The sequence below is a fragment of the Hypanus sabinus genome, chromosome 30 (genome assembly GCF_030144855.1).
Source record: "Hypanus sabinus isolate sHypSab1 chromosome 30, sHypSab1.hap1, whole genome shotgun sequence".
Taxonomy (NCBI): domain Eukaryota; kingdom Metazoa; phylum Chordata; class Chondrichthyes; order Myliobatiformes; family Dasyatidae; genus Hypanus; species Hypanus sabinus.
The window spans coordinates 21,836,788-21,849,652 of record NC_082735.1 but is presented as its reverse complement, the minus strand read 5'-3'; the positions used below and the strand labels follow the sequence as shown (position 1 = coordinate 21,849,652).

Here is a 12,865-nt window from a genome sequence, read left to right as displayed (position 1 = left end):
ACTACCTGGTAAACAACATTCCAATCCCCACTTGCAGGAATTGTAGGCGATCTCCACTTCCTCATCAACACTCCTTTTTCCAAGTAATATGCTACTGGTACCTTCTCAATTTCACTATCTAGTAAAGCCTGCTCTTTTAATTTTATAATCTCAGAGTCTCTATTCTGCTCTGCTATCATCTCCTTCCGAGACAGAGATAAATCTTTATAGTCAGACTTACTCCAAGAATCTTGTTCAAACAACGAAGGTAAGAAAGTCTCTGACACATCCTCAAAACTCGAATCCTGAGTTGAACAGTCCTGAGTAACAACCTCATTCTGCACATCAATCACTCCACCTTCACAAGACCATTACCTCAAGTCCAGTATAGCTTTAACCCCAGTCACGTGACACTGTCATGTGTCACGAGTACGTAACAGTAGCAATGGGAAAAGGTTAGGTGAGGAAGAGATGAAGAAATGCTGATTTTTGGGAATGGTTTTGTGGCGACCCACTTCCTAGCACACTCGAACCGGCTCACAAATAGCCAGCATGCAGGCACAAAGGCAAGGTCCGCAACGAAGGGAGAAAAGCCTGCGGGGGTTTGTGAGTACATGTCTCTTGGAGCAAAGGCGCCCGGGGAGGGCGGGATGAGGGAGGGTTTAAAGCAAGGCTGTGAAGTTCGAATAAAATTATCTTTGACTGCAGTTTACCGACTCCGTGTCGTTATTTTAGCGCTGCGTGTAGCACACCACTACAATTGGTGACCCCGACGGTCCAAACGATTTTGGACCAGAGATGACAGACGCCGTATCTGTTCATGTGGTTTCGTTGAAACTGCCAAGCTTCTGGACGCTATGACCTCACCTATGGTTCCAGCAAGCAGAAGCCCAATTCCACGTTCGTCAGATAACCTCAGAGGACACACGTTACTACTACATGGTGAGCTCCCTCGACCAGGACACAGCGGCCCAGGTTGCGGAGTTCGTCCAGTCTCCCCCGGTGGATGGCAAGTACACGGGATTCAAAGCCCTGCTCCTAAGGGCTTTCAGACTCTCACGGTGCGAGCGAGCTGCCCATTTACTGCACCTGGATGTCTTGGGAGACAGACCTCCATCAGCTTTAATGAATGAGATGTTGTCTCTGGCCGACGGACACACACCCTACCTCATGTTTGAGCAGGCATTCCTAGAGCAGCTGCCCGAGGACATACGCCTGCAGCTGTCCGACACGGATTTCAGCGACCCCCGGAAGGTGGCAGCCCGGTCGGACTTGCTGTGGAACGCCAAGAAGGTGAGTGGGGCGTCCATCGCACAGATCACCCGGCCACGCTCCCAGCAGCAAACAACTCCAGGCCCGGCCGCAGAGCCCGCTAACCCCAGAGGCAGGGCTGGGGAGCCCAACGAACAATGGTGTTTCTACCACCAGCGGTGGGACGCAGAAGCCCACCGTTGTCACCCGCCCTGCCAGTTCCCGGGAAACGCCAGGGCCAGCCACCGCTGATGGCTATGGTGACCAGCGGTCGGGACGCCGTTTTTTGGTCGACACCGGTGCCGAGATCAGCGTCTTACCTCCGACGAGTTACGACACCCGCAACAGGGCACCGGGTCCCCCCATGAGGGCCATGAACGGCAGCACAGTAAGGACCTATGGCACCCGTCAGGTGCAGCTACAGTTAGGCTCCAGCCAGTTCATGTGGGACTTCACACTGGCCGCTGTAGCCCAACCGCTTCTGGGTGCAGATTTTTTGCGGTCTCACAGCCTACTGGTCGACCTGCCCAGGAAGAGACTGGTCCACGCCGAGACCTTTCAGATGTTCTCCCTGGGTGCAGCCCAGTTGCCAGACCCTCACCTCGACTCCATCACACTGTCCGACAACGACTTCACCAGGGTCCTGGCGGATTTCCCATCGGTTCTGGCACCGCAGTTCACGGCAGCCTTGCCCCGACATGGCGTACAGCAGCACATCCCAACCCAGGGACCACCCCTCCACGCCCGTGCTCAGCGGCTTCCCCCGGACAAGCTCCGACTGGCGAAGGAGGAGTTCAAGAGGATGGAGGAATTGGGGATCATCCGGCGGTCCGACAGCCCATGGGCCTCCCCTCTGCACATGGTGCCCAAAGCGACAGGGGGCTGGAGACTGTGCGGCCACTACCGCAGGCTGAACGAGGCTACCACACCGGACCGCTACCCTGTGCCGCACATTCAGGACTTTGCAGCAAACCTGCATGGCGCACAGATCTTCTCCAAGGTAGACCTCATCCGAGGATACCATCAAATCCCGATGCATCCGGACAACGTCCCCAAAACGGCTCTCATCACCCCGTTTGGCCTTTTCGAGTTCCTCCGCATGCCGTTCGGCCTGAAGAATGCCGCACACTCGTTCCAGTGGTTAATGGACACGGTGGGACGCGACCTGGACTTCGCATTCATCTATTTGGACGACATCCTCATAGCCAGCAGCAGTCGTCAGGAGCATCTGTCCCACCTCCGTCAACTCTGCGCCCAACTGAGTGAGTACGTTCTTACAATCAACCCCGCCAAATGCCAGTTCGGACTCGATACCATTGACTTCCTGGGTCACAGGATTACTAAAGACGGGGCAACCCCTCTGCCCGCTAAGGTAGATGCGGTCCGCCACTTCCCCCGACCCACCACGATCAAAGGCCTTCAGGAATTCGTAGGTATGGTCAATTTCTACCACCGCTTCCTCCCTTCAGCTGCCCGGATCATGCGCCCCCTGTTCACCCTGCTGCCCGGTCCGGGCAAGGACATTACCTGGGATGAGGAGTCCGCCGCTGCTTTCATTCAAACGAAGGAAACCTTGGCGAACGCCGCAATGCTAGTGCACCCCAGAATGGACGTCCCTTCCGCCCTCACAGTGGACGCATCTAACACGGCAGTTGGTGGGGTACTGGAGCAGCTCATCGCGGGCCGCTGGCAACCCCTGGCGTTTTTGAGCAAACACTTGCGGCCACCCGAGCTCAAATACAGTGCTTTCGACCGGGAACTATTGACGCTATACCTGGCAATCCGGCATTTCAGGTACTTCTTAGAAGGTAGGCCCTTCACCGCGTTCACGGACCACAAACCGCTTACCTTTACGTTCACAAAGGTTATGTGGCGACCCACTTCCTGGCACACTTGAACCGGCTCACAAATAGCCAGCATACAGGCACAAAGGCAAAGTCTGCAACAAAGGGAGAAAAGCCTGCGGGAGTTTTTGAGTACATGTCTCTTGGAGCATCCGCGCCCGGGGAGGGCGGGATGAGGGAGGTTTTAAAGCAAGGCTGTAAAGTTCGAATAAAATTATCTTTGACTGCAGTTTGCCGACTCCGTGTCGTTATTTTAGCGCTGCATGTAGCACACCGCTACAGTTTGAGCTTTGTTTTGGGTGGGAAGCCAGCAAAGAGGATATTGCTGGTAGCAAGCCTAGCCATGATAAGGTTTTAAGATGAAAGCATACATACAAGAAATGTTTTGAGAAATAAATGCCTTTGATTATAAATAATTTCAAAGCGCATCAAGATCTTAATCATTCTGTGCAAATGGCTGGAAAAGAGGATGAAGTGAATGGCAGGAGATGGAACTTGTGGCCAGAGCTAACAGAAATGCTTTAAGGCAAAATTCTAGACTTGATTCTGAACAGACAAATGCAGCATTTTAACTTAGAACTTAAAAAGAAATCAAAGGTTCAAAGGTCTAATTTAATGTCAGAGAAATGCATACAATATACATCCTGAAATGCTTTTTCTTCACACACATCCTCAAACACAGAGAAGTTCCCCAAAGAATGAATGACAGATAAAGATAAGAACCCCAAAGTCCCCCTTCCCTAGCGAGCAACTATCCCCCCCACCACCAGCAAAAAAAAAGCAAGCATTGACACTGTCACCAAGCACTCAAGTGTGAGCAAAGCAATAACAAAGACATAGACTTGCAGTTACCCCAAAGGCTTCACGTTACACTCGACATTCGACATACCGCTGATTCTCTCTCTCTCCCTAATAAGGAAGAAAAAGATGTCTCCATTTTCCCAGTGAGTGGGAAGACATAACAAACAACTTGCTGGTTAAAAGTCCAAGCTCTGTGCCTGAAGATTGCAAAGATCTCTGGTATTCGGGCCTAAAGCAGATATCCCAACTCCCTCGGCGACATAAGAGTGCCGTGACTCCGACCCTCGATCCGCCCATCTCCAGATCCCCAAGATCTTAGGTTTCCAAATTTGAGCCGGATTCTCAGGCTGAACCCTTGCCGCGCTGAGCAAAGGCCAGTCCTGAAACCCCGAGAATGGGTCCCATTCATGAATAAAAGTCAGTGTGTAACTCCAGGTCAGGGTCTTCAAAAGAACCCTGAAAGGGGAAAATAAAAATATTAAACATGGAAATAGAGCCATTTCTGAAGATGCAAACAAAGGAGTTGCCATTTAACGTCATCTTAACTTTGCTTCGGCTCTCCTGAATAATCTATTCTACCATATACCAAACAGTGTATCAGTGTAGTTCCTTTTAAATTTCTTGAATAAAGTAATTATGCATAAATGTTGGCCAATATTAATACAGTTCCCAGAGCAATTAATGTACTAAATGTTAAATGAGGCTTTTTTATGGGCTAAAAACATGCTTGGAGCAGGCTCAAAGAGATTCCTGGAATAAGCAGGTTGTTCCTTCATGAGTGTCTGAAGAAAACATATCTGTGTTCTTTGGCATTTCGAAGATTCAGGGGAGATAGTGTTGAAGCATTTAAGATTTTAAAGAGGCATAATAGGATAGATATTGAGATGCCCTTTAGTGGGAGAACTTCAAACAAGGGGAAATAGTTGCAGGTTTCGAGAATGATATCCATAGAAATCTTTTGCAGAAGGTTGTGAACTTCAGGAATTTACCACCCAGGAAGGGTGTGGAAGCTCGATCACTCAGAATATTTAAAGAGGAAATATTTTTTCAAAAGTTTGGGGAATGAGGGCTTGGGGAATTGGCACGGAAGAGAAGATGAGATCTGGGGAAGATCAGCCATAATAATATTAAGTTGTAGGAAATGCTTGAGGGGTAAGTGGTTTATCCAGAAATCTTATGTTCTAATTTTTTTTTGCTTTTGTGAATGTGACATGGTAAGTATTTTGTCAAGCTGAACAAATGCTCTATGTATTGTGGTTCCCTTTTCAGATCAGGGTAGCACATACAGTGGAGATCTTGAATCCGAGGCAGTGTCTACACCCCACAGCTGGGAGGATGAACTAAGCAACTTTACTTTGAAACAATCTCTTATAACGGCATCTCTACCTCCACCTCCACTACCAGCTGAGTCACAAGTGCAATCGCCTCCAACTGAAGAGCTCGAGGATGACCTGGAAGCTGACATAACAGTTGGTTAGTAGTAATAGAACTTGAGTTTCCTTGTAACCTGTGGAGTAAGTTGTGAGTGACACGGTGGTGAAATGGTTTGCGTAATGCTCTTACAGCACCAGCGATCTGGGTTCATCTCTGCCACTGTCTGTAAGGGGTTTTATGTTATTTTGGTTACCTCATGGGCTTCCAACGGGTGCTCCGGTTTCCTCCCACATTCCAAAAACATATGGGTTAGTAGGTTAATTGGTCACATGGCTATAATTGGGCAGTGCAGGCTTGATGGGCTGGAAGGACTTATTAACGTGTTCTATCTCAAATTAAAACTTAAATATCTCATTTGACAAAATGCATTGACTGTTTCCACTCAGAAGCTGATTTCAGTGGATAAATGGGCTGTTTATCACAGGACTGAGCTAATTAACAAAGTACTGGATTCAATACATTTATTATTATCATCATCCTAGATTGTGCTCAGTGTACTTGTTGACTAAGAAAAAACACAGTTTTTTTGCTTATTTGTGGTTTCTGCTTATACAGTGACATGCAAAAGTTTGGGCACCCCTGGTCAAAATTTCTTTAACTGTGGATAGTTAAGTGAGTAGAAGAAGAACTGATTTCCAAAAGTCATAAAGTTAAAGATGAAACATTCTTTTCAACATTTTAAACAAGATTAGTGTATTATTTTTGTTTTGTACAATTTTAGAGTGAAAAAAAGGAAAGGAGCACCATGCAAAAGTTTGGGCACCCCAAGAGATTTGAGCTCTCAGATAATTTTTACCAAGGTTTCAGACCTTAATTAGCTTGTTAGGGCTATGGCTTGTTTACAGTCATCGTTAAGAAAGGTCAGGTGATGCAAATTTCAAAGCTTTATAAATGCCCCGACTCCTCAAACCTTGGCCCAACGATCCGCAGCCATGGGCTCTAAGCAGCTGCCTAGCACTCTGAAAATTAAAATAAATGATGCCCAGAAAGCAGGGGAAGGCTATAAGAAGATAACAAAGCGTTTTCAGGTAGCCATTTCCTCAGTTCGTAATGTAATTAAGAAATGGCAGTTAACAGAAATGGTGGAGGTCAAGTTGAGGTCTGGAAGACCAAGAAAACTTCCCGAGAGAATTGCTTGTAGGATTGCTGGAAAGGCAAATCAAAGCCCCATTTGACTGCAAAAGACCTTCAGGATGATTTTGCAGACTCTGGAGTGGTGGTGCAGTTTTCTACAGTGCAGCGACACCTGCACAGATATGACTTTCATGGAAGAATCATCAGAACAAAACCTTTCGTGCCTCAACACAAAATACAGTGTCAGAAGTTTGCAAAGGAACATTTAAACAAGCCCGATGAATTTTGGATACAAGTCCTGTGGACTGATAAAGTTAAAATATAAATTTTTGGCCACAATATGCAAAGGTATGTTTGGAGAAAAAAAGAGTGCAGAATTTCATGAAAAGAACACCTCTCCAACTGTTAAGCACGGGGGTGGATCGATCATGCTTTGGGCTTGTGTTGCAGCCAGTGGCATGGGGTACATTTCACTGGTAGAGGGAAGAATGAATTCAATTAAATACCAGCAAATTCTGGAAGCAAACAGCACACCGTCTGTAAAAAAAAAGCTGAAGATGAAAAGAGGATGCTTCTACAACAGGATAAAGATCATAAACACACCTCAAAATCCACAATGGACTACCTCACGAGGCACAAGCTGAAGGTTTTGCTATGGCCCTCACAGTTCCCCGACCTAAACATCATCAAAAATCTGTGGATAGACCTCAAAAAGAGCAGTGCATGCAAGAATCTCGCAGAACTGGAAGCCTTTTGCAAGGAAGAATGAATGAAAATTCCCCAAACAAGAATTGAAATACACCTAGGTGGCTACAGAAAGCGTTTACAAGCTGTGATACTTGTCAAAGGGGGTGTTACTAAGTACTGGCCATGCAGGGTGCCCAAACTTTTGCTTTGGGCCCTTTTCCTTTTTTGTTATTTTGAAACTGTAAAAGATGGAAATAAAAAAGTAATCTTGCTTAAAATATTAAAGAAATGTGTCATCTTTAGAACTCAGGTTTTTGGAAATGCCTTTTGGAAATTAGGTAATCTTTTACTCGGTTAGCTATTCACGGTAACATAAATTTCGACTAGGGTGCCCAAACTTTTGCATGCTACTGTATATTGTGACCTTGGTCAGATTCAACTGATGGATATCTTTGATGAATGATATGCTTTGTCTTAAAGCTACACAGATTCAAAGACCTAATGGCCTGGGAGTTGCAGCCTATTGAAAGGCATAGTGGTAATTTCTGCAGATTTTCCATGGAATTTTATTCTAACTGTTAGAATTTTTAGAAATCAAAATTGGTATAAGGACTTCTACAGAGACCTTGGACCTTTGTGAAAGGGCAAACAGCAGTGCCTTTTGTTAACCAGTGATTCTTATGATTCTCTATGATTCTTACTGATAGGTCCAAAGTGTAAACCATGAAGTGCAAAATAATTCAAAGCCAGATGGGATTGAGAGAGAAATTGAGGGTGTCTGTTACCCAGCTACCAGAGTGGTTTTGCTTTCCCCATTGATTCCGCTTTGTAAAATAAATTTATAATCATCAAAGTACATATATGTCATCATATACAACCTGGAGATTAATTTTCCTCTGGACACTCTCAGCAATCTATAGAATAGTAACTATAACAGGAGCAATGAACGATTAACCAGAGTGCAGAAGATAGCAATCTGTGCAAATGCAAATATAAATAAATAGTAAATCATGAAAGCATGAAATAACAAGATGAAGAGTCATTATAATCAGATCATTGGTTGTGGGAGCACCTCAGTGGATGGGCTAGTGAGTGTAATCTGATGGTTGTGGGGTAATAGCTGCTCTTGAACCTGGTGGTGCAAGTCCTTGTACCTTCTACTTGTTGGCAGCAACAAGAAAAGGCCAAGACCTGGGTAGTGAATATCTGATGATGGATGCTGCTTTCCTACAGCAGCGTTTCATGTAGACATGCTCAATGGTTGAGAGGGCTTTACCTGTAATGTACTGGACCAACTCCACTACTTTTTGTGGGATTTTCCATACCAGGCTATGATGCAGCCAGTCAGTACACTCTCCACTACATATCTATAGAAGTTGATCAAAGTTTTCGATGCCATGCTGAACCTCTGCAAACTCCTAAGGAAGTAGAGAGCCTGCCGCTCTTTCTGTGCAGTTGCACTTATGTGTTGGGCCCCGGAATTTAAAATTGCTAACCCTGTCCACCTCTGATCCTCTGACGATCCGCTCATAGGACCCTGATTTCCCTCCCCTGAAGTTTGTTATCAGTTTGGTCTTGCTGACACTGTGAGAGGTTGTTGATGTGACTCCACTCAGCCAAATGCTCAATCTTGCATGCTGATTCATCACCACCCTTGATTCTACCCACAGTAGTGTCTTTGGCAAACTTGAATATGGTGTATTGGAGCTCTGCTTAGCCACATGGTCATAGGTGTAAATTGGAAGATGCAGTGTGATTGCCTCAGTGGTGATTATTGTTGACCACTTGATTATACCCACTTAATCCTGAGGAAATGTTTGCTTATGGGAACATTTCACTATATATCCTTATTCCAGGAGCCAAAAGTTTGTCTTATTTTGTTGCAGGATTAGAATTGTACACCTAAAGTTGTACGTGACTGTAGAGAGCAGTAGTTTGTGAAGGCAGATCCAAGCACTTTTAAAGGGTAAAAATAAAAGCAGTCTGCCAGAGGAACTCAGTGGTCATGCAGTTGAAACATCAGTCATTCCTCAACCAGTTTATTTTTTTCTCCAGATTTCAACATTCGGAGTCACTTGTGTCTCTATTTTAAAAGGAATAAATGTATGTATAAAACCGTGACATGCGGTTCTTTGGGAGCTAATGTCCAATTTGCATCCAAAAAAGGCAAATAGGAATGTTTTCTAAAAGATGAGTGATTGGAAATTGAATTAGTGAAGGGAATTGTATGCGCAGGCACACAACACACCAAGAGCAAGTGAACAAGTAGAAAAGATTAATCAAAGGGAAACTGTTGTTTGGAGCATTGTGCAAACTTGTGCTTTGGACCTGCATTTCAGGAAGAACATATTGGTAGATAGATCACAATATTGATTTATTAAATATTATATTGTTGTTACCTATTAAATAATGGCAACTGATTTTTTATAATTGGATTGTATTCTCTTAAACATAGAGCGATATAATTGAAATGTTTTAGTCAAGATTTCAGTAATTCAGTTACAGAAAAGCTGTTTAATTTGATTGGATATCCCAAAATGCAGGGTACTTTGGGAAGCATCTTTTCATAAAAGTGAGCAGAAATATCAAGCTTTAATCCCACAAAAAAAAAATCCCTGTTAACTAAACTTTCAAGCTTGAGATTGACAGTTTTGTCCATTATACTGACGAGGTAAAACATCAGAGGCAGGTAGGTATTGAAACTAAGACTAAATGATGAAACCTACCTGTGGAATCTGAATGGCTTACTATTATACAGTTATGTTCACAGTAAATTCTTCCATGTACCAGGTGCATGCTCAGAGTAGACTGAGTTCAGAACTGCAACAATAAGAATGTCCACAGACTCACTGTGAATGCTATTCAAGTTTTTTTTCCCATAAAAAGGGCTTCACCTCATTTCAGGATGGTTGCTTTGTTAACAAACGCCTATAGGTATTTTGGAAATCCTGTATATCAAATGAGAAATAATGCTATTCCTTTATAGTCCAACTTCTAAACAACTTTCTAATTCTGTCATTAAACATTAAGGAGAGAGTGAAGGAATATAGCTAAAAGATAAAATTATCAGAATGCATCACATCAATTCAGAATTGAAACACAAGGAAACCTGCAGATGCTGGAAGTTCAAGCAACACACACAAAATGCTGGTGGAATGCAGCAGGCCAGGCAACATCTATAGGAAGAAGTACAGTCGACACTTTGGGTGGAGACCCTTCGTCAAGACTAACGGAAAAAAGAGATAGTAAGAGATTTGAAAGTGGGAGGGGGAGGGGGAGACCCAAAATGATTGGAGAAGACGGGGGGGAGGGGTGAAGCTAAGAGCTGGGAAGTTGTTTGGCAAAAGGGATACATAGCTGGAGAAGGGGGAGTATCATAGGACGGAAGGCCTTGGAAGAAAATAAGGGGGAGGAGAGCGCCAGAGGAAGATGGAGAACAGGCAAGGAGTTATTGTGAGAGGGAAAAAGAGAGAAAGAAGATAGATAAATAAATAAATAGGGATGGGGTAAGAAGGGGAGGAGGGGCATTAATGGAAGTTAGAGAAATCAATGTTCATGCCATCAGGTTGGAGGCTACCCAGACGGAATATAAGGTGTTGTTCTTCCAACCTGAGTGTGGTTCATCTCAACAGTAGAGGAGGCCATGGATTGACATATCAGAATGGGAATGGGACATGGAATTAAAATGTGTGGCCACTGGGAGATCCTGCTTCCTCTGGTGGACAGAGCATAGGTGTTCAGTGAAACAGTCTCCCAGTCTGCATCGGGTCTCACCAATATATAAAAGGCCACACCGGGAGCACTGGACGCAGTATACCACACCAGCCGACTCACAGGTGAAGTGTCGCCTCACCTGGAAGGACTGTCTGTGGCCCTGAATGGTGGTGAGGGAGGAAGTGTAAGGGTAGGTGTAACACTTGTTCCGCTTACAAGAATAAATGCCAGGAGGGAGATCGGTGGGAAGGGATGGGGGGACGAATGGACAAGGGAGTTGCATAGGGAGCGATCCCTGCGGAAAGCAGAAAGTGGGGGAGACGAAAGGATGTGCTTGGTGATGGGATGTCGTTGGAGATGGTGGAAGTTACGGAGAATTATATGTTGGACATGGAGACTGGTGGGGTGGTAGGTGAGGGCAAGAGGAACGCTATCCCTAGTAGAATGGTGGGAGGATGGGGTGAGAACAGATGTGCGTGAAATGCGAGAGATGAGCTTGAGGGCATGGTTGATGATGGAGGAAGGGAAGCCCCTTTCTTTTAAAAAAGGAAGACATATCCTTCATCCTTGAATAAAAAGCCTCATTCTGAGAACAGATGCGGCAGAGACAGAGGAATTGAGAGAAGGGGATGGCAGTTTTACAAGTAACAGGGTGGGAAGAGGAATAGTCCAGGTAGCTGTGAGAGTCTGTTGGCTTATAGTAGACATCAGTAGAAAAGCTGTCTCCATAGATAGAGACAAAGAGATCAAGGAAGGGGAGGGAGGTTTCGGAAATGTATCAGGTAAATTTGAGGGCAGGGTGGAAGTTGGAGGCAAAGTCAATGAAGTCAACGAGCTCAGCATGCGTGCAGGAAGCAGTGCCAATGCAGTCGTTGATGTAGCGAAGGAAAAGTGGAGGACGGATATCAGTATAGGCTTGGAACGTGGACTGTTCCACATAGCCAACAAAAAGGCAGGCATAGCTGGGACCCACACAGCTACACCTTTAGTCTGAAGGAAGTGGGAGAGCCGAAGGAGAAATTATTAAGATTAAGGACCAATTCCACTAGATAGGAGTGGTGGTAGAGGGAAACTGGTTGGGTCTGGAATCCAAAAAGAAATGGAGAGCTTTGAGACCTTCCTGGTGGGGGATGGACTTCCATGGTGAAAGTAAGACGATGGGGGCCAGGGAAGTTGAAATTGAAAAAATTCAGAGCATGAAAAGTGTCACGAACATAGGTGGGAAGGGATTGGACAAGGGGGAATAAAACAGTGTCGAGGTATGCAGAAAAGAGTTAGTTGGGGCAGGAGCAAGCTGAGACAATGGGTCTACCTGGACAGGCAGGTTTGTGGATCTTGGGTAGGAAGTAGAAACCAGAAGTGCAGGGTGTGGGAACTATGAGGTTGGTGGCAGTGGATGGGAGATCCGCAGAGCTGATAAGGTTGGTGATGGAGTGGGAGACAATGGCCTGGTTTTCCTTAGTGGGGTCATGTTCGAGGGATAAATAAGAGGAGGTATCAGTGAGTTGTCACTGTGCCTCAGCAAGGAAGAGGTCAGTACACCAGACTACTACTGCACTCCTTAGTGGGGTCAATTTCAGAATTGATGCTGGAATATGCCATGGTACGTTCCAGTATATTGTTCAGTGACAAATATTGATGAATTATCTATTATATATAAATTACTAACTGAGCTCACTTGAGAAACAAGCTTCATAGAGCTATTGATTAATTAGAGGTAACAATTGCATTTTTACCAGCAATCCCTTTAATGTAGGAGTTTTGTTCCAAACGTTAAAACATTCAGTTTGTGTTAAATGTTGGTTACAATAGTACAAATGGACATAAGGGTATCTTTGTGATTATAGGTTTATGTTGATTAATTATTTAAATGGTGACTTAATTTATATTTTGGCCTAGTTGACGACCAGATGCTTCCTGGCAGGAAGGCTAATTGTCCTAAGATTTTTTTAACCACCTTCAGCTGGCTAAAATGTTAGGGAGATGTTTGCAATTTGTAATATATACGAGAGTATGTAATGACAAGCCTCCAGACCTGTCTCATCTGTTCCCCATGAATGTGATACCATGCACAATTATCA

General features: G+C 44.9%; 1 protein-coding gene across 6 annotated transcripts in view; it reads left to right on the top strand.

Moving 5' to 3' along the window:
* zmym4.1 (zinc finger MYM-type containing 4, tandem duplicate 1) overlaps nt 1-12,865 on the top strand; it is a 233,179-nt gene that overhangs the window by 196,538 nt on the left and 23,776 nt on the right. For all 6 annotated transcript variants that reach the window (XM_059954389.1, XM_059954387.1, XM_059954391.1 and 3 more), the window contains one exon: nt 5,145-5,348. In XM_059954389.1, coding sequence (XP_059810372.1) covers nt 5,145-5,348 — 204 coding nt within the window. The remainder of the gene's footprint in view (nt 1-5,144; nt 5,349-12,865) is intronic.